The 21384-nt window shown below is 36.2% G+C and overlaps 1 protein-coding gene across 4 annotated transcripts; it reads left to right on the top strand.

The window, feature by feature from the left end:
* Nucleotides 1-1149: 1149 nt before the first annotated feature.
* On the top strand, nt 1150-19287 carry ASB15 (ankyrin repeat and SOCS box containing 15). 4 transcript variants are annotated; one of them, XM_039328287.1, is made up of 12 exons: nt 1150-1193; nt 1527-1688; nt 2443-2532; nt 7843-7983; nt 8838-8890; nt 9223-9354; nt 9731-9889; nt 11547-11792; nt 12819-12990; nt 15390-15960; nt 16864-17017; nt 18593-19287. In XM_039328287.1, the coding sequence occupies exons 4-12, from the start codon at nt 7865-7867 to the stop codon at nt 18763-18765; spliced, it is 1779 nt and encodes a 592-aa protein (XP_039184221.1). In that variant the 5' UTR covers nt 1150-1193; nt 1527-1688; nt 2443-2532; nt 7843-7864; the 3' UTR covers nt 18766-19287. The 4 variants fall into 4 exon arrangements, with proteins under 4 accessions (XP_039184221.1, XP_039184219.1, XP_039184222.1 ...); XM_039328285.1 differs by having other exon boundaries at nt 1152-1193; nt 7817-7983; XM_039328288.1 differs by lacking the exon at nt 16864-17017 and having other exon boundaries at nt 1159-1193; nt 7817-7983; nt 18593-18746.
* The last annotated feature ends 2097 nt before the right edge of the window (nt 19288-21384 follow it).

Genomic DNA, 21384 nt, shown 5'->3' with positions numbered 1-21384 from the left:
TCGGTACCTTGAGTCCACCTCTCTCACGGAAGTCTTGCAGAATTTTAAGCTTTACCCTTGGTTTTTTCCCTGCCCAAATAAATTTGTTGATACCTTTCTGCCATTCATTTAAATTAACCTCATTCCTTAAAATAGGTAACATTTGAAATAAAAAGAGAAATTTTGGCAGGACATTCATTTTAATCACTGCAATTCTTCCCATAAAAGATAACTGTAACTTCTCCCAATTTTTCAAATCTTTTTGTACCCTGACCCACAGCCTTTCATAATTGTTTTTGTACAATTTTACATTAGAAACAGATAGGGTAACCCCCAGATATTTTATCTTATCAACAACTTCAAAGTCTGTCAGATTAACCAGAATCTGCTTATCCAAATTAGTCATGTTTTTAGATAATATTTTAGTCTTATTGTTATTAATTTTAAAACCCGAAACCCGTCCATATTGGTAAATTCTGAGGATTTTTTAAAACTGCTTTCTAGTCTCCTGGTGATTACCTAGGTCAGGGGTAGGTAACCCAAAACACCCGTTTCCCACCGAAAACAAAACACTGGGAGCCACAAAACCCTTTTGATATCTAAAATGAAGATAACACTGCATATATCCTTTTTTACCATGTATGTATGTATGTATATATGTTTGTGTGTGTATATATAAAATAAAGGTAAAAAAGGATATATGCAGTGTTATCTTCATTTTAGATGTCAAAAGGGTCTCTCTGTCTCTCTCTTTCCTCTCTCCCTCCCTCTTTCCTCTCCCGAGAGAGAGATGGGGGGGAGAGGGAGAGATGGCAAAGGAGGCTGGGAGCCGCAGGGGAAGGCTAAAAGAGCCACATGTGGCTCCAGAGCCACAGGTTGCCGACCTGTGACCTAGGTCCTAGACAAATCCCTGTGGTTTTCTTTGCAGGATTTCAGAAGTGGTTTGTCTTTGCCTGCTTGCTAGAACAGAAAGAGGGGGAGGGAGGGAGAGAGAGAGAGAGAGAGAGGAAAGAGAGGGAGGGAGAGGAAAGAGGGAGGGAGGGAGAGGAAGGGGAGGGAGAGAGAGAAAGGGAAGGAGGGAGAGAGAATATAGCTGGCAGTATTATCTCTATGCCCTGCTTCTTAACAAGTATTTTTTTCTTTTACAAAAAGAATATTCTTCCTGAAGAATCTCAGCAGATGGCACCATCTACTTGGCCATGTTTGTCTGGAAGGTAAGCAGGGTTAGGCCTGTTTAGTATACAGATGGGAGTCTTCTAAGGAATTCCAGTGCTGGAACACTGGCAGAGTTATGTCCAGAAGTGCCACACCTTAGAAAGTTAGTAGCATTGTTTTATAAACTTTGTTAGCCAATGAAAATCAGACAACAGAGCCATTACATCATAAGGAAGACATCAATCATTCCTGTACACTCCCTTATTCCTTCCTTCTGTATATCCCATCCATGTACATGTTTCCCATGCTTGCATGAGATTTCCCTGGTGCAAAAGCTGATTACAGAAAGCAAGAAAGCAACAGTTAAACTAAACAATTTTCCTTTGTTCCAGTTACAGAACCCTTCAATATTATCTCCAGGAATTCAAATAGTGGTGCCCTTGTCAACCTCTTAACTATACTCCTGTGATTGGTTCTACTGATAGTCATTGGCTTAAAATTTGTAAATGTGCTACTATGCTTCTATCATGCCTGCATCTTCTTTTAAACACCAGGTGAGCCACTATGGGATAAAATGCTGGATGACTTAGCTGCTTAAAATTGTAAAGAACATTTTAACTGTTCTTATGATTGCTTTTATATCATACATTGTAGAGCAACTTCCACTGCGGAAGATAAATTGTTATTTTACATATATCCAACTCCTTTCATTTTTCTCCAGTGGCATTCATTTTTTATTAATATTATTTATTTAATTTGCAGCTCTTTCCAACTGTTCCATTTACCTAAGGGAAGGGATGCTATTTTTCACTGCAGGATTGTATTGAGTTAGAACCCATGGTTAACTTTTTGACTGACTCCAGGTCTCAGTTCTCACAATACTGAACACAAATTTACCATACCAGCTGATTCATATAATATACTAAGTCATAACCTGGTAACCTGCAATTCTATATTGTGCAAACTTTCGTTTTACATATTGAAGTCTGCCATGATTTATTTAGCCATGTTTTTTACTAAGCCACAATTGACAGTATAGTAAAATCCGAAGTGGTTAGATTTGCATAAAATGCTAAGCTACTACATGCTGCAGCAGAGTAATAACATTAAACATTGGTTGTTCTGGTTAATGACCATCGAGATGTTGCCTATCATGAGGCAAATAGTTTTATTATATCTGTTAGACTTCAGATAACCTTTGATGAGACTTTGGAATAATCGTGTGTCATATTTTCCTGTAGGCTGCTTGTATTTCAGTTGTCTGAGGTCAAACCTTAATTTAACTATCAAGGACGTATTTAATTTTAGAAATACCACATGATCCAGCCGCTCTGAAGGCCTATGTCTCTATATGTTTGAAATTCAGTGGCCAATAAAACAATGACAAACTTTTGAAAGGTAAGTTTTTTTCCCTTTATAGATTGTCATTTAATATAGTACAGTTAACTTAAAACAAGAAATATTATGCTATGAATAAATTCAGACAGAGATTGGAAATAATGACAGATTGTTTTGTTGTGAATAATTTATGTCTGTGTAGTTACTCCCTTTGTTATTAGGGAGAACTTGATATGCATACATTGTTAATGTGTTAAATCATCAAAAATTATTTATAAATCTAATAAGGCAGAGTAAATAAAGACAGAGTAAAAGTAAATATTTAATCCATGCCTAACTAAGATATAAGGAATTTGATTTTAAGCAAGCTTTGGTACAAATAAAATCCTTTTTAAATACCAAGCAATCACCATTCCTGGATGTGAATAATTTCTCAATATATCCACTTTTAGTAAAATCTGTGTACTTTGAAATGCTTCAGTTTAGTTTTATAAGGAATATAAGTCAGTGACAGTAATTTCAGTTTTATTTTCACATGAAAATAAAAATTAAATCATAATGAATTTGCTGTCAATTTTTGTGAACAGGGTTATAAATGTGGATTGTTCTGAGGTAGTAACACATGTGTTGATAGGTTGTGGTTTTTCTGGTGATGTGTATCAATGGGAGCAGAGAAAACTAGGTAACAGTCAAAGCAGATGACTTTCCAAATCTCTCTCACCCCCTGACAGTTTTAACCAGGAAGTTACTGAAAGAACACACTATGGTTCAGGCGAGATAGAAAACAAAAATCTGAGATTGGGTTCTATGGACATACTGTCTCCCTAGACTAGTGATTTTCAAACTGTAGTCCACAGATAATTGGTGATATATGGAGGTCCACCTAGTTCTTCACTAGGCCAATTCAGAACTTGCTTTCTGCCACAATACCTGCCTCCCTAAACTTAGTGCTGGTTAGCAAGTTCACACATGGACCATGCTGATAAATGGGGGCTGACAAATGATTTGCCAAAGCATTCTAGTGATAAGACAAGTAGCAATAGGATTAGTAAAATTCAGAAAACTGACAAGTGCGGTTGCTGACTATGAGTCCATATGCACCATACTAGTTTGAATAGTGATTTTGTATAAACAATCCAAAAAGAAAGGACAATATCAGTAGGAAATGTGACAATGAAAAATGAGATAGAACCACTTATTTTCAACCCTTCACCCTTTGAGATTTCTATCACATTTCTGCTAACAATGATTACTGCAACACAAGACAAAACAAAAACAAATCGGGGCAAATAAAGAGATAAGTGTGGACTTCAAAATGTTAGAACCAAATTTAGCTTTAAAATGCTTTTAAAAATGGAAGGGATGAGGAAGTCTGCAGGTAGTCCTCACTTAGCAACCATTTGTTCAACAACCATTTGAAGATATTGCTGTGTGTGTTTCAACTCCCCACACACACTTATCTCTCTACTGCCTTTCAACTGTCCTGTACTCCTGTGTCCCTGCCACCCTGCATTCTGCTGTCCCTGCCACCTCTCTGTTGCCCCAGCTGATCCTCTCTCTTCTGCTGCTGACAAGATGTGTCTGGCTGGGGCAGCTGCTGACCCTTCACAATACTGAGTCCTCATGAAGAGCCAGTAGCTGCCTCGTCCAGGTGTGCCTTGTCAGCAGTAGGAGGAAGAAGATGGTGAAAGTCAGCTGGAAGTGGAGAAGCAGAGTGCAGGGTGTCCAAAAGGACTGAGATAGGCAGCAGGGGGGGGGGGGAGTTGGAAGTGCAGGCGAGCATGGCAGGGTGGTGAAACCTGGTCTGCCAAACAGAGTTTGCCAGGCCCGGCTGGAGAGGAGGCAGCTGGATAGAGTAGGCAATTTGCATAGAAGTGCATCTTTGCCTACCAACCACACCTGGGAATACCAAACTGCCATTGCTAAGCAGTTTGGTTACATGACCACTGCTTCATGTAGCAATGGATATTCCAGTCCCAATTAGGATTGTTAAACAAGGACTACCTTACACAGATGAAACTCTAATTGTTATTTACTGAAAAACACTTAACGCTCAGATTGTTAAAAACAAAAGCATATAAAAGAGATCCAGTTTAGTAAAGTGGTTATAGCACAAGAGAGCAACCAGGAAACTGTGAATTCTAATTCCACTTAAGCATCAAAACCATTTGGATGACTTTGGACCAATCTCTCTCTCACAGCCTAATTCACTTTGCAGGATGGTTGTTGTGGGGAAAATAGCAAGAAGACAGAGTATTAGATATGTTCACCTCCTTGAGGTCATAAAAATAATTAAGACAGAATAATTAAAAAAAATATGGAAGTCCTCACATTTTCCAAACAGCTGCAATTAATTGCAGAAAGTTAGAGAAGCATTGCTTTAAGCCAGGGGGCTTCAAACTTGGCCCTTTTATGACTTCCGGTGGTGACGGCCGTGGCGATGGCGGCTTTCTTCAGCCGTCCGCCCTGGGATGTGTCAAAGCCAGCTGAGACAGCAAGCAACAGCTGTCTCGCGGCTTGGAACCTCTCTCCCCGGGCGAAGGGGAGGAGGTGAGCTTTCCTCAGATAGTGGTAGAGCTCCCTGAGCCCCAAAGTTTTCTTTTTTTGGTAGTCAGGGTGAGCTCCCACGGAGTCTGGGGTGTTCTCCACATTCCAGGATGCCTTTGCCCTGATTTTTCCAGGGCAAAGCTAGAACCTGCTTCCACATCTGCGCTTAAAATGAACTTGTGAGTAAATTTTAAAGCAGACAGCTGACAAGGAGAGAATAAAATGGGGATTATTTCGGACTTTAACTGTGGAAAAGAACTTATCTTCTCCTTCTTTTAATTAAGAGTGGTGAAAAATGGCACTGAGATATTGATTCATTGAGTGAAAGGACCGGAACTTCTATTTGGAACAATGTAACAGATTTTGTATTTGTATAAATTGCAAGAATTTTCTTTTTTTCTTTTAAGGGGCTTTTGTCTTTTTTCCCCTTCTCCTTTTTTCTTTTTTTTTGGGGGGGGGGGGAGAGTATTTGTTGATTTTATAAGATTTTAGCAGACTTTTTATAAGTGGTCTTAAAAATAAAATGGCTTCAAAGCGTCTCGGAGCTTCTGTTGCTTCTAAAGCCTTGATCTTCCCGGTAATGCAGACAGCTCAGCAAGCTAAGTTTCCACCATCTTCTCCGTTGTCTCCAGCATGTATACTTAAAGATTTACAGGATGCCTTGGGAAAAAAGGCATGACAGATTAAAGAAGAGATGGAGGTTTTTATTGAAAATAAATTCATGAAATTGACAGAGGACATAGCGTTTGCGTTTCAAAAGTTTGTTGGTCATATAGATCTTCTGGATGAGCGTATTGATGATGTTGTGGAAAATTTTGAAAAACTGGAAGATCGAATTGACAAAATGGAAAATAATGTGGAAATAATACAGGATGAAGTTACTATGTTACAATACAAAAACATGGAATTTGCTTTAAGAACAAGGGGAATGAAGGAAAATATTCAAGAGGATTTGAGACAAGTGGTGGTAAAAGATATAGCTCTTATTTTGGGGGCTGAGCCTGAAGAAATATTGAGAGAGACGGAAAAAGTTTTTAGGGTTAATTCTAGGGTTGCGAGACAGAGAAATTTGCCATGAGACGTGGTTATCTATTTTTCTAGGAGATCACTTCGTAATGAAATTTTACAGACTTTTTATAAGCAGATATTTCAAATTGCAGCTCAAGATGTTATAATTTTAAAAGAAATACCTTCAAAAATTCTTAGAAAAAGAAAGGATTTTGCTTTTTTGGTTGATGAGTTCCAAAAAATGCCAGGTTCGATTCAGATGGAATATACCGGTTGGAATAGTCCTGAATTATGCGGGGATATATTACAGACTTAATACAATGTCAAAGGCGAAAGATTTTTACATTTTGGTTTTGAAGGTGGGCTCTCCATTATCTTTACGACCTGAGATAATAGAAGAAAAGTTGGAAGAGCAGCCGGTTGAAAGTGCTATGCTATTGGATGTGGGAGACAAACAGGCTGAACCTTTGCAGCAGTCTCTTGAGACAGAAGATTTTTTAAAGGAACCGAGAATGATTCGTGCAGCCTATAGACGTAAATTAAAAGAACTGCAGAAGATGGATGTTGGAATAAAGAAAAGGAAATGATGAACTTTTGTAGTAGTTTTTTGAGATAGAAGATGTTTTAAAGGAAAAGTGAATGATTTGTATTGAGTATGTTTTAAAGGAACAGTGAATGATTTGTGTAGTATGTAGATGTAAATTAAAAGAATAATAGAAGGTGTTGATTTAGTGGAAAAGTTTAAATATTTGGGAGTAAATATATTCTAAATTCTTAATTTAAAGTGAAAAATAATTATGAGATATTATGGGTAAATGTGTAAAAGAATTCAAAATTTTAATGATCTCTGTTGGTGAGAATTTTAGAAGATGAATGGTTTGCTGAAACTTTTTATGTAGGAGGGTATTAATAGACTTTCTTGGGGTAAAAAGCAAAGAGCCAATTTTATCAAACGTAAGTTTATTGGTTAGGTTATATTGGAGGGAAAATTTTGTGTTTATTATGGATGAATGGTTGTTTAAAAGAAATATACACCTCAGCAAGGTGAAGATGGATAAATTGTATGTAGAGTAAATATGGGTTATGATATAGGTTTAAAATGCTTTATGCAGATTATGAATTATTTATAGTTTTTAATTTGGAAATGCTTATATTGTTATTTCTTTTCCTTTTTTGTATTTGAGTTAAAGTATATTATCAATTTTATTATTTGTATAGTTGGATAAGTTTATTTAGAGTTTATTTGTAACCCTGTAACCAGCTCTGGGAAGTGAGAGGGGGGAAGGAGGGAGGGGGTTATTTTAGGGGGGGTATTGTTTAAAACTTGTATAAAACTTTTCAATAAAAAAAAAAACTTGGCCCTTTTATGACTTGTGGACTTCAACTCCTTGAATTCCTCAGCCAGGCATGCTAGCTGAGGATTTCTGGGAATTGAAGTCCACAAATCATAAGAGGGCCAAGTTTAAAGACCTCTGCTTTAAACTTTTGGCAAAGGAAGAGTGTTCAGTGAATTTAAATTTTGCATCCGCTGATGTCAGTCTTTATATTGCTGAATAATAAACTTTCATTCTCTTCCTTTCAAAGGAAACCAATTCTGAGTAAATTCTGTGCTTTGCAACTTTCTGACTGCTTGACAAAATGGAATGTATGTAATGAATGCTAAAGTATAATATGTTTTGCTTTGTTTTTTTGTACTGCAGTTCTCACACTGAATTTGAAGAATGAAATTAAACTTTGTAATAATTATAAACTTGTGATTGTCTCATGTTTTGGCATATTTTTCACTTAGCATCATCTTTTTATGGCTTGAATCAGTTCCTTAGCACCTAAAAAAAGAATGGAAGGAGATGAGGACTCTAATGAAAATCTCACTGAATATGCTATTCAGTTTAGTATCCAGGAGTCCCTCAATACTGAACGGAATCAGCAAAGGACTTCTCCCAATCATGAGACAAGGTAACTAAGCAATGTGGTAGGCCAAACCCTGTTTTGATTTTCTCTGATTTAAAGTCTGAGTATCTCATCCTTTTCATACGTGGTGTTTCATTTATTGCTTTAAAGGCCAATGTTGGGAACATAATTAGGCTATTCCCTACTTTTTCAGCAGTTTAACTTGTGGTAGCCTGTAGATGTGTTTATTATACTACTTTGATGACTTACACTGATGCTAATCTATTTAAAATACATATTTTAATAAATAATAAAAGAGTGTAATGTTAACATTCTTATTGAACCATTTTTGTTTCCTGATTCAATATTGATTTTCAAAAAAATCAGGTTTCTGAAAGCAGAAAGTTCATGAAGAACTTATATTTGCACGTCTTTGCCTTCAAATTGGACAAGTAACTTATGTAGGTGGGCAATTTTAGTTGATTTGTGGAGACATGAGACATAAGAGGAGAGCTGGAGAAACATTGAATCTGATCATAAAAAAAGATTGTAATCCTTCCAATTAAATTCACTTCTAACTAGAAGTACTTATGCAGTTTTTCCAATTCACTTATTAAAACAACAACACACAACTAAATAATAGGATCTAGTTTTGCTGGTTTTGAAAAAGCTAAGCAAGGCTGGACCTGATTAGCGTTTGGTTGGGGGACCACCTTAATATTCCAGGGTTGTAAGATAGACTGGAAGAAAATGCTGGATTGTTGCTGAAGAAACTATGTGGATGAGTGCATGAAGTCACCAGAATTTGAGATTGACTTGAAGGAAACAAGTGTTGCAGAAGCAGAAAATAGGCTTGTTTGATGAGATTACAGCAATAGCACCCAAAATGTGAGATGCTACAGATGTTTTTTTTTCTATAGGTTTGTACCTGTGAGTGATCAGAACAGGAAACTTGTAGCTGCCATAAGAGAAGGTATATGTGCCAAAAGATATTGTTAATTGTATTATCGTTTGAAAGGGCATGGGGCCTGTTTTGTTTACAGTTGTTTGCATTGTGAGTTGTCAAATACTGTGTTTGTAAATTTCTTTGTATTTAGCCTACCAGATCAACTGTTTTCCCACATATTCATGGGTGTCTATATTTCCTACCTGAGCAAAACAAAACCTCACATACATTTAATCAGTAAAAGCTTGTGCTTTTACTAAATGTGTTAATCTTTACTACAAGCCTTTCTTGTCTTTTTAAAGATAACAGTAGCCTGTCCTAAATGTTTGCTTCATTTCACCTTAGATTATTTATTTTAGGACTAGTCTTTGATCTTCAAAACTATTTGAAATACAAATATGCTCTGGATGAAGCTGATGAGAGAGGCTGGTTTCCTTTACATGAAGCTGCTGTTCAGCCAATTCAGCAAATACTTGAAGTAATCTTGGATGGTAAGTTGGCCCAGACTTTGAAGCTAGAATCAATACATTTGAAGAATAAAGAGTTGTGTCCAGTCAAAGTTCACCTAGGATGCTGAATGAATTCAAAGTTGTTTCCAGAACGTGCACCAATAAGCTTGTTTAAGTTTGAGCTCCACTTCAGGTGTGTTCACAGATACATCTATGTACTTGCAGTGATAAAGGTTCATTTGGTGTTACCACCTAATTATATTTAGCCAGTATAGATTGTGGCAAAAGTATCTATTCAGTGCAAGTGTACTGTCATGAGATTTTGACTGGACATGATCTATTAAACATTTCTAAAGCAATTATATGTATATAACAATTGCAGCACTGATAAACTTAATTTATGTTTAATTCAACCTAGCATCTTATAAAAGTATGTGGGAATATAAGACATGTGATGGAGAAACACCATTAACTTTGGCAGCCAAATCTGGCCACGTGGAAAATGTCAGGACCTTGTTGGCAAAGGGAGTTTGGCCAAATACCATGAACAGAAAAGGAGAAACACCTCTTCTGATTGGTAATTGTTTTATAAATGGCTTTGGGGGGGTTAGCTTGTTGCTAGAGCTTGTAGGATCAGAGGTTGAACACTGTAGAACCTGGAAATTGATTATGCAAATCTTTAATCATATGAGTTTCTGATGTTCAGATCATTAAGCTTTACTACACATAGCCTGCCTTTATAACTTTGCTTATATATACAAGTTGATCTTATATATGGTAAATTCTTTAATGTACTACTTCCTTAGGTCTCTTTGTAAATGAGCTTTTTCCCCTTCCCTCCATTGATAGCCAGAAGGGGTAGACTAACTTTCATGTCATTCTTGTGCTTCTGGGCAACGACCTAATTGAGCAACGACCTAATTTCCCCTTTGTGTTGATAGCATAGCACCAGGGGAGGCCTTCAGCAGATGAGGAAGATGTGCTAAGAGAAGTCAACGAAGGGGAACATACGTTTGAGATGATTTCCACTTGGATAGAAATGTAGCAGAGCTTATTGTCAGTTGCTCAATTATGTTTCATTTTTTTCACTTTCAGATTATTCTTCTTGGCCCCTGTATTTTTTACAGAATTTATGCACTAAAACTGCTGAAGGAATTATATATATATTTATTTAATATATATATTTATTAAATATATATATTTACCTTGAATGAACACCCTGTCAGCCCAAATATGGGAGAAAGAAATCTTCTTTCTTTTCTTTTCTTTTGCCTGTATCAGCTCAATCTAGAGCCATCCACAAGCAGCAGTCGCCAACTGCGACATCATTTTACATTTTTAGGTTGCTAATTGATATAAGAATGATCACAATAGGAAATAATGTATTTCTTTTGTTTGCATGCCACCAATCCCAGAATGATCTTTTAATCCCTCGTTCTTGTTTGTAATTACAATGAAATTTTGATTTAGAAGATTTTTATATGTTATGATAACATAATAGATGTCATTCTTTTTGGATGAATAGCCAGTAGAGAGTATCTGAACTGCTGTCCCCAATGGTCCATTAAGTTGAATATTTGTTGTACATTCTTCAGCAAATAAAGCAGGGGAAATATCCTTAATCCTAAAATATTTTTAATTATTATCAAAACCAAATGCAAATACAAATCTGAATAACAGGTTGAATTTGATCTGCATCACAAACTAAGTGTCAAGAATGAAACTTTGGCAGCTATGTGTCTCTTCATTTCAACTTGCCATTAGAGTAAGAGGGGAGAGGTGTTGCTTTAGAGTGGGTTAGATGGAGAAATTAAATCTCTATGATTCCACCAAAGACCATGACAGCCTGAAACCTTTCCAAGGACACTACAGCAGGTGTGGAGAAGAAGCAGACGGTTCCCATAACAAAGTGAAATTGCTTATATGGACTATGAGAGAGAGTAGGGGTTTGGCCGGAGAAATTATTGTTTAATTCTATGAACTGGTGTCTGGGAACCTGAGTTAGTTATGCTTTGACATTGTCATGCCATGTATTCAATAAATAATAAGATTTTTGGAAACAGAATGAACTGGAGTTTTATTTGGATTCTCGAGCTGAATGTTGACACTAAGCTAAAATCATATATTTGTATTCAGTGAAAGCACAAGATTTTGTACAGCAATTGCAGTTGGTTATTTTGAAATATATAACATCTAAACATTTCCCTTCTTTTTTCTTTGTCATAATTCTTAAGCTGTAAGACAGAAATCATATGAAATGGTTTCCATTCTGATTGAATACAACTGTGTCATCAACCAACCATGTGTTAAACGATGGTCAGCAATGCATGAAGCTGCAAAACGGGGCCGCAGTGATATTGTTGTCCTTCTTACGAAGAATGGTGGAAATGTACAACAGAAAGATGGATACGGAGTAACACCTTTAGGTGTGGCTGCTGAATATGGGCACTGTGATGTATTGGAATATTTAATTCATAAAGGTATGTTAACAACAATATTTGTATTGCGAGAGGTATGAAACTTTGGCTGTAACAAGGGTAGAGTAGAATAGGAATAGAATAGAATAGAATAGAATAGAATAGAATAGAATAGAATAGAATAGAATAGGAATAGGAATAGGAATAGGAATAGAATAGAATAGAATAGAATAGAATAGAATAGAATAGAATAGAATAGAATAGAATAGAATAGAATAGAATAGAATAGAATAGGAATAGGAATAGGAATAGGAATAGGAATAGAATAGGAAGGGACCTTGGAGGTCTGATAGTCCAGCCCCCTGCTCAAGCAGGAGAATAGTTCCTCACTACTTTCAAATGGTTTATGAACATCTTTCTTAAGATTTACAATTGAAAATACATAGCTGCCTAACTCAGATTTACTTAAATCCACTACTTTTCTATGTTTTTGGAAGTTGCAGTGGGTATTAAAGAAATCAGTATCAGATTGTATGGCTTTTATAAGAACACAGGCAAGGCCTACTAAAGTTTATTTGTTTTTTATCTATCATAGTCACAATAAAAGCACGATAAGTGTAGTTAGAAACATCAAACTATGGATAAACCGGACAGAGTAGGGAAAGGGATTATTTCCTGTAATTTCCATCTTTCTTCCCACTGGCTGGATGGGAATTACAATTCAATAACATTTGGAAAGATATATATTTGGAAATGTGTATATTTCCCACGTCTACATTAACTACCATGAAGCCATTGAATTTAGTACATAGGGTTCTGGCATAGATTTACTAGTAACAAGTAATTACTGTTCATACTGCCTTGTTAATGTAAGCAAATTCAATGAGCAGACACTTCCCTTTCTTAGTAAGGCTGTAGCAATTCATAAAATATTTCAAAACAGGGAAACCAAAGGCAAAGTGCTTGGATAGTCTGTAACTTGGAGAATAAGCAATTGATTGGAGCATGATGATACTGTACACAGATTTCAAAACTTGTGATGAATAAGTAAATATTGAGACATAGGTCTACTTTCTCTTGTATCACTAGGTGGTGATATTAACATAACAGCTGATGATGGGTCATCAATACTCTTTGAAGCAGCTGGTGGTGGTAATCCTGACTGTATAGCTTTGCTGTTGGAATATGGGGGAAGTGGCAATTTGCCTAATAAGGCAGGACATCTTCCAATACACAGAGCAGCATATGAAGGACACTATTTGTGAGTGTGTTCCTTTTATATTTCTTCATCCAACAACTTTACCTAATGAATTATGACAGTTTTGATATTTATTTACCCTGTAAATGTGCAGCATATGCAAGGGTTATGAGACAGCATATGCAAAAAAATAAAAAGGGGGAGCTTTCTTGGAGGTGCCTTCAAACAGAGGCTGCATTTCTATACAAACTTTCCTAAGAATACATTCTACTGAATCCTGCTCTGTTTTTTTTAAAGAAATAAATGGGATTCTGCTTTTCAGGGCTGAACAGTAGAGTGCAGTAGCTTTAAATGGTTAGGAATATCATACATGCTTGCATCTTTCTGTAACTGATGGTGATTCTTAAATTTCCCTCCCATTACAATAAAGCTTTTCCTAATTCTACAGCTACTTTACAAATAAAAACAGGGAGATATCTATAGAAATCTCAACATCTGCTGAGTCCATAGGCCTCTTAGAGAATGATGAAACTTGCTTTGTAATATTGCTATGTAAGCTCTGCTCCTTATGTAAATATGTGGGCTTTGTCATTTGCTCCCCTTGCTCTCCTCCAAGATGTATATGAATTTGCGTAAATCTAAACATGCATAGTCTTGTATACCCCAAAAAATCAAACCAACACAAGTTTCACCAATTCTGCTTCCTTCAAGCTGCATCTTAGATGATCTTGCCTCTAAATGATGATTAATTGTTTTCTACAATATTTATAGGCCATCTGCAGTCGTTCTTCTAGTGTTGGAAGCATATTAACCTTATGGAAACTGTCTTAAAAATACAACAATATATTTTGTTTTCTATCATTCATTCTTCTTCAATTTTAAGTTGAGGTTTAGTTTAATTATCAGACAGAATTATATACCCCAGGAACAGTAGCTCATGGCCTTTATTATTCATGACAAATGAGCTAAGGGAGAAAAAAAATTAGTGCTGAAAAAATTGACTGGTCTCCCTATCAGTTGTTTGGTTTTTTTTCTGACCTTAAGAACAGTGAAGATGGGAGGAGTAAGAAACAGTCAAGAGGAAAGGCATGTTAGGAACAGCTACATTCCACAGATACATACTTTTTTCCACTAGGTTTTCAATCTAAAAATACTAGTTTAAATTAATTCCTTCTTTAAAACAAGGAGGACAATTTTGCTGTCTCCTGAGATGAACCTAATAGGGAATTGGATATCTCTCTAGTTTTGATATCAGAAACCTCCAAAGTTGGGTTTCATCATCATTCAAGGAAGGGTCTAGCCTTGCTTCCTAAAATGCTAATCAAACATTTCCCCAGATTTATTTAGAAGGGGAAATAAATAATGTTCAAAAGTTATGTGACAAAATTTAGTTCCTACATTTGAGCTCTTTCATGACAATGAACATTTTAAAATGAAAAGAGATTTAGTGGACAAAAATTTCTTCCTAGATCTCTTTCTTACAAGTGATTCCATTATCTTGGATGCATGAGTATCAAGGGCAAATTCTAAATGCTAAGCAGTAGTGATAATGCTATAAATCTCAAAAAGATTGAGGTAGCTAAATTGCTGACCATTGTATTTAGTAGTCACTGAAAGGGCAGATGCTTGCTTTCAAGTTATAAGAGTGAAATTGTTTTGACTCACAGATGATTGTCACTAAATTGATGCTGTCATCAAAATACATCTTTCAAGTGCAGTAGGTTGTTATGGGGAAATTGGTTCTTTACAGAATAGAGTTATTTTTCATTACAGAAACATCACATCAACCCAAGTTGAAGGAAATAGATTTATTTACACTCAATAAATCCTGACTGTAAATTCCAGACCAATAAAGCACAATCACAGAATTAAAAACACAGAAAACACTAATAAAGCACATAAATAAAATTTAAAATATAGAACAAAAAAGAAACCTAAGACAATAATTATAGCTATTGTGAGAAAATATTGTAATAGTTGTCTAAATTAGGTCTTGCAGAAGGAAGACTGTAATTTATTGATCAGAAAGAGAACTAATCTTTCTGATAATCAGATTTATGAGTGCCAGACTCCATGAGTGGTATAATGGCAAGGTAGCAATATTTCGATTACCTCTATATCTGAGCAGGAACATGTAAAACTGTTATATGGGGGACAGGTAGATTTGCCTATAGTCTCCATAGTAACTTGTACATGAATGCAAGCCAAGACACAAAGATGAATGTAGGCCATTTAATACTGTCTAATTTCATTGGGTATTTAGCTATCTGTATAATGTCCTAGTCCTGAGATTTTCTTGTAATCTACAGGCATCAGCAACTGAAGCTGAGTCTTCTGAACACAAAAATACACACAATTCTTCTATCTTAATTATACAGTCCAGGGCTAAGCTTTATCTTTGTAACTTATCTGTTGTCTGTATTTTAGCCACCACATTAAATATATCTTCCCTATTTTTGTAGGGCTTTGAAATTCCTGATTCCAGTTACATCCAGAACTGCAATTCGGAAAAGTGGGCAGAGTCCCATCCATTCAGCAGCAGATGGCCAAAATCCACAGTGCCTGGAACTCCTAATTGAAAATGGGTTTGATGTCAATGTTCTTCTGGCAGAACACATTTCACAAAGTTATGATGATGAAAGGAAAACGGCACTTTATTTTGCAGTTTCCAATAATGACATTCTCTCCACTGAAATATTATTGCAAGCTGGTGCAGACCCCAATAAAGATCCTCTCAATTGCCTTCTGGTGGCCGTGAGAGCAAACAACCATGAAATTGTACGGTTGCTTCTTTCTTATGGAGCAAATGTCAACTGTTATTTTAACCTTGTGAATGACACTCATTTCCCCAGTGTCATTCAATATGCCTTGAATGATGAAGTCATGCTAAGGTTGCTGCTTAACCATGGGTACAATGTGGACCTCTGTTTTGATTGCATGCATGGCAGTATCTTCGGAAATTCTTTTTTGTGGCCAACAACAGAGGAAGAGATATTACCAGGATGGACATCTTGTGTAATTAAAGATAACCCTGTAAGAATATTTTTTTCTATTTAATATTATTATTAATCAACATTTGTTAAGGAGAGAGTGTTAGGTTAGCTATTGTTGGGTTTAAGATCTCAGATATTTCACTTTGATTGTATCTTTTCCCCCAAAGAAAATCGTGACTAAGATCTGTATGAATAATGCTTATTCCTTCTTCTATTTTTAGGTATAATGACAAAGGCCAAGTGTAGCATGAGGATAAAAGCTGTTGTAAAAAGAAAACACTGACACGTGTTTCTGTCCTTGTCTCTGCTACTGATAAGCATGCTTAGAGATGCAGGCATTACATTGCTCTGTTAGATGTACCTTTCTTCCAAAGGGTGGAGCCAAGGGAAGAACTGTTGATAGAGCAGTGCCAGCAATATGCCTAGTGCTATGTGGAAAGAAAGGAAGAACAAGTTAATCCAAAGAAAAACTTAAATTATGTGGTATCAGAGGTTTCTTAGATTCCATACAAAACTGTTGCAAGCCTACATCTTGACTATCAAATGTAGTCATTTCATTATTTAGGTACTTTTAGGCTATCTATTAAAACACAAGATATCATATGAACTTCAGCTGTATTGTAAAGAATTCTATGATCTATTTTGTTAACAAGCTTAATGTTTAGTGTTTTATAAGTCATTAGATATACCAGTAAAGATCAGGTATTTCAGCTCAGAATACAGCTTTCCAATTTCTTCCCAAAGAGATATAGAGAACTGCAAATACAATAAAATGGCACTGTAATATTTTAAGAATTCTAACAAGCTTCTCCTGCCTTTTAAAGAAATATTTGGATTAATCCATCTTGTTTTATGATGTGATCTGTTTGTGAATTCTGCACAATACTATAATAGTACATTTTTGAAAATAATTTAGTATAACACTGGTCATATTTCCTTTTAGTTCTGTGACTTTATTACACTTCCTTGGATGAAACATTTAGTTGGACCCATTGTCCGCATTTTGATAGATTATATGGATTATGTTCCTCTCTGCATAAAACTTAAATTTGTCTTGGAGACTCAGAAAGAATGGCCAGAAATCCAGAAAATATTAGGTAAATGAATACTGTTGGCTTGGAATTAGGCCAGTTGTTTAATCTATGAAAACAAAAACAAAAAAAAGTATTGTGTTTTAAAATTTTGAATAATTTCATGCTATTATGTTATAACAGTGTCCTGCTTTTTAACAATACCATCTTCAGATGTACTTATAGCCTTGTGAATATATAAGGATTAGGTGAACAAAGGTTTATTATAGCAATAGAGGGGAGAGATTGATCTTGGAACATATAGAATTATCCAAATGGAATCCAAGAGAATCTATAGGTAAGAAGCCTATTACAGAACTACAGTTACAGAAAAGCAAATGTGTAATACAAAATCAATGGCAAAGAACAATAATTTATGATCTAATGTACAAATGGGTGTATTTGGAACTTCTAAACCTCTTTTTCTTGTAAGTGAAAACTCCACATCCTCTTGAAATTCTAATAATCATTGGTTTAGTTGGCATCATAAATATGGCTATCCTTCCAAACTGATATATTTGAAATACTGACATGAATTTCTAGCATCTGAAAGCCAGACCAGATATGATCAATAAGAGAAAAGTCGTTTAAGCGATATCATTTGTCTAATACCAGCAAAGAAATAATAAAATTTGAAATGTATGGTAAAGTCAAAGCTACTCATTTGTGCTACAGAAGCATTTTTTAAGACTGTGTTGACAGCTGGCAATAGTGTGTCTCATTTTGGTCAACATATATCACATGATGTGATGTTTTCACCATAGATTTCTCTGGATTTTACCAGGCCTGTTAATCTAGGAAGCTTTTATCAACAACTTAGATACTTACTAAGTTTACAGATGACACAAAGCTAGGAGGCATAAATAGCTGGTAAAATTCAAAAGGGAGAAATGTAACATTCTGCATTTAGATGGAAAATAAGAGAGGCGCTAGGATAAAAAGGCAGTAGTACATGTGAAAGGGATTTGGATACTGCCATTGATCACAAATTAAACATGATCCAGGAATGTGATGCAACTGTAAAAACTATATTGGGGATGCATTAATAGCAGCAAATGCTATCTTTGGGATGCATTAATAGGAGCAAAGAGTTCAGATCATGGGAATTTATATTCCATTCTACATTGCATTCTTCAGATTTTACTTGGAGTGCTGTGTCTAGTTCTGGGCATCACAGTTCAAAAAGAATACTGAAAATTGGAGCAAAGGGGGCTACCAAGGTCTGGAAATCAGATGTGATTATAAGAAAGACAACTGAAAGGAGATATGATAGCAGCAACTATATGAAGTCACATGGAAGGACAAATAAAAATATTCTCTCTTGCTCCAGTGATCAAGACTTGAATCAGTGGATTCAAAAAGTGGATTCAGCTTCCTGATTGTATGAGCTGTAAGCCATGAAAACAGGTTGCCATATGATGTGATCAGTTTGGCTTCAGTGGAGGTTTTCAAATAGTCTGGATGGTCATGCTCTAATGTATCTCACACTGAGTATTGGGGTTAGACCAAATTATCTCTAGGTTACTGCCCACCGTATGATTCTTCAGTGCTAAATTAATCAGACATATTTTCCATTCCATTTCTTTTATTTTTGTCTTTCAGAGAATCCTCGTCCATTAAAACATTTGTGCCGTCTGAAAATACGTAAATCTATAGAATTAGTGAGAAGAGAGAAGACTCTATCTGTGAAGAATCTTCCTCTGCCCCCAATTTTAACAGAATTTATCCTCTTCAAAGAATATGATCTTTATGGAAGAGAATTACATTTGGAATGATCAGAATCCTAGACACATTCCCTTACGTATTAAAGTTAGCAAAGCTTTGGATCAAAATACCTAAATTGCCAAATATGAGATTGCTTCTAATAATTTCCTTAGGCCCATGGAAGAGATTTTTTTATACCTTACGCCAGTGCTTTTTTTCTAAAAAAAGAAAAAAGGTGCCAGAACTCACACACGTCATACAGCCGCCTTGCCTACCCTACAAGGTTCCATCCAAAAAAGATGCCGGAACTCTGTTCTGGGCGGTCTATGAGAAAAAAAGCCCTGCCTTACACTTGAATATTTTGGGGGGGGGGGAAATGACACCAGCTTCACTGCTTCATTTTCATTTGCGTCATAGAAGCAGAAAATGGCTTTCAACTTTACATGTGTGAACTCTTATATTAACTTTATACTTACATACAGTATTTGTAGAATTGTACTAGTTTTCCCTTCTGCCTATGTATTTTGATTTCAGTATTTTTCACTACCATCTCCATTTCCATAAGAAATAAAGATTGTTCATTTGATAAAAAATTGTGTTTTTTCTTAGTGCATATCATAATTAATCCTGGATATATTCTAATAGAAAGTATTTCTTATGCAATATAACTTGTAATTCTAAATTGTGTAAGAGTTAAAAAAAACATGTTAAATATTATGTGGATTGTATTTAAACAAGAATCTTCTTTTGCATTTTCCCCTATTTTTCACAGCTTGCAGATTAGAAGCATAGCACTCATATAATTAATTTTGTTTTAGGATTATTTTGCAGGGCAACTCACTATATCATGGTCAAATAAAACAAAGATATATTTCTATTTATTTGATGTTCACATTTTAGTTTCTCTTTTATATACATATATAAATATGTGAAGATGCACACAAACATATACATATGTACAAACTGTTCTTATAAAAAGCCTGTTTGTTCACATGTAGATTATCACTGAACATACAAAATGCTTGTTCTAAACAGACAATGCTAATTTCAACATGCATTCTGAACTTTTTGAAATTCTGGCATGGACACCTGCTGGATTTTCATCCGTATAAAAACTTCAGGCACACCCTGAACAATTTCCTAAAATTATCAAACAGTTATATTTAATGAGACAAAAAAAATTCAGTGACAAGAGTTGTAATATTCATTACATAATAACTATACTGAATTCTTATTGAATATAAATGAACTTAACTTTAGTTTTTTCTTAATTTGGGGGAGTGTATTTACACCATTCAAAGGTTAATAGTGGTCTAGAAAAATAAATGCAGTTTCTGGTTTTTAAATGGTTAAATTGTTGCTGGCTGTTGCTTATGAATATTGTGCAGACATGTTCCTGCAGAACCAGCTTTGGATTCTGTTGTGTCCTGAGCCTGCAAAGGCAGGCTCGGGACGTTGCAACGGTCCCGGGCAGTTGCAAGCTGCCCAGGAACAGACTGAGTGGCGCCGGTGTTGCGCACATGCGTGAGATGTGGAAGCGCGCCAGAATGTTACCTTTTTGCCCGGGGATTCTATTAAAGGAGTGAGAGAGGCCTGCGAGCCTCAGAGCTGTGACGAAGAGAGAACTACTGAAATAAAGGGCTGTTGGAATTACAGAATGTGCTGTATTCATTTGCCGTTGACTCGAGGACTCAACACTGGCGACGAAGGTGGGATGGCTTACAAGAACAAAAAAGAAGAATTGTAAGCTTACCCCAAGAGTCCTGGAGAGAGGAAGACGGCGTTAAACTCAGCATTCGGCCTGCCAGTACAGTGTCGCTGGAGGTAAGCTGGCTGATAGACCCCTTCCTAACATAGAAGCAAGAATGGCGAAGATAGGGAGACTGTCTGAATTCGATGTCACTCACCCAGAAAGATGGGAGTCTTATGTTGCCAGAGTAGAAAATTACTTTAGAGTAAATCAAGTAAGAGAAGATGGCTTGAAGGCCGCTACTTTGCTGTGTGTCTGTGGTCAAGATGCATTTGAGATTGCAGAAAATTTGGCAGCCCCTGCTCCTCTTGAATCTGTCACTTACACAGATTTTAAAAAATTATTGAAGGAACGCTTTCAGCCCAAGTTGTCTGTTATTGCGTGGAGACATACTTTTGAACAGAGGGATCAAAGAGCTGGTGAATCAGATAAAGAATATATTGCAGCCTTGAGAAGAGCAGCTAAGCCTTGTGATTTTAAAGACTTAGAAGAAAGGTTGAGAGACTGATTTGTATGTGTGCTGAGGAACAGAGACTTGCAACAGAGACTCTTTGCAAAGGAGGACATTTCATTCCAAGATGCCTTGAGCGAGGTCACTGCAGAAGAGGCAGCAGGTGGGGCAGTCAAGAACATGAGGCCTATCAGGAACAACCCAGAAGCCGTCTCCGTGCACCATGAGGGAGTCCAGGAGAGCTCGGAAGAAGATCCTGAAGATGAGGTGGATCATCTCTACCCAGCCAAAGAAAGGAAGCAGAAGGAAGGCAAAGAAAAGTCTTCAGCTGTGCCCAAGTGCTTCGGGTGTGGAGGTCGCCATAAGAGGACCGACTGCAGGTTCCGTTCTGCAATCTGTAGAGCATGTGGCAAGCAAGGCCACATAGCAGCTGTGTGTCTGGGCCGTCAGAAGGTACAATCCCGAGAAGAATTGCGCCTGAAAGGTACC

Source organism: Crotalus tigris, unplaced genomic scaffold (assembly GCF_016545835.1).
Source record: "Crotalus tigris isolate CLP2741 ecotype Arizona unplaced genomic scaffold, ASM1654583v1 scf7180000024375.2447938, whole genome shotgun sequence".
Lineage (NCBI taxonomy): Eukaryota > Metazoa > Chordata > Lepidosauria > Squamata > Viperidae > Crotalus > Crotalus tigris.
This window is presented reverse-complemented; position numbering and strand designations above follow the sequence as displayed.

What these genes read in the sequence shown, in the direction of transcription:
- ASB15 (XM_039328287.1), top strand. Translation starts at nt 7,865, where the DNA reads ATGGAAGGAGATGAGGACTCTAATGAAAATCTCACTGAATATGCTATT. An exon ending in TCTCCCAATCATGAGACAAG is followed by an intron (nt 7,984 to 8,837) that starts GTAACTAAGCAA and finishes TTTTTTCTATAG; the next exon opens with GTTTGTACCTGTGAGTGATC. An exon ending in AGAAACACCTCTTCTGATTG is followed by an intron (nt 9,890 to 11,546) that starts GTAATTGTTTTA and finishes ATAATTCTTAAG; the next exon opens with CTGTAAGACAGAAATCATAT.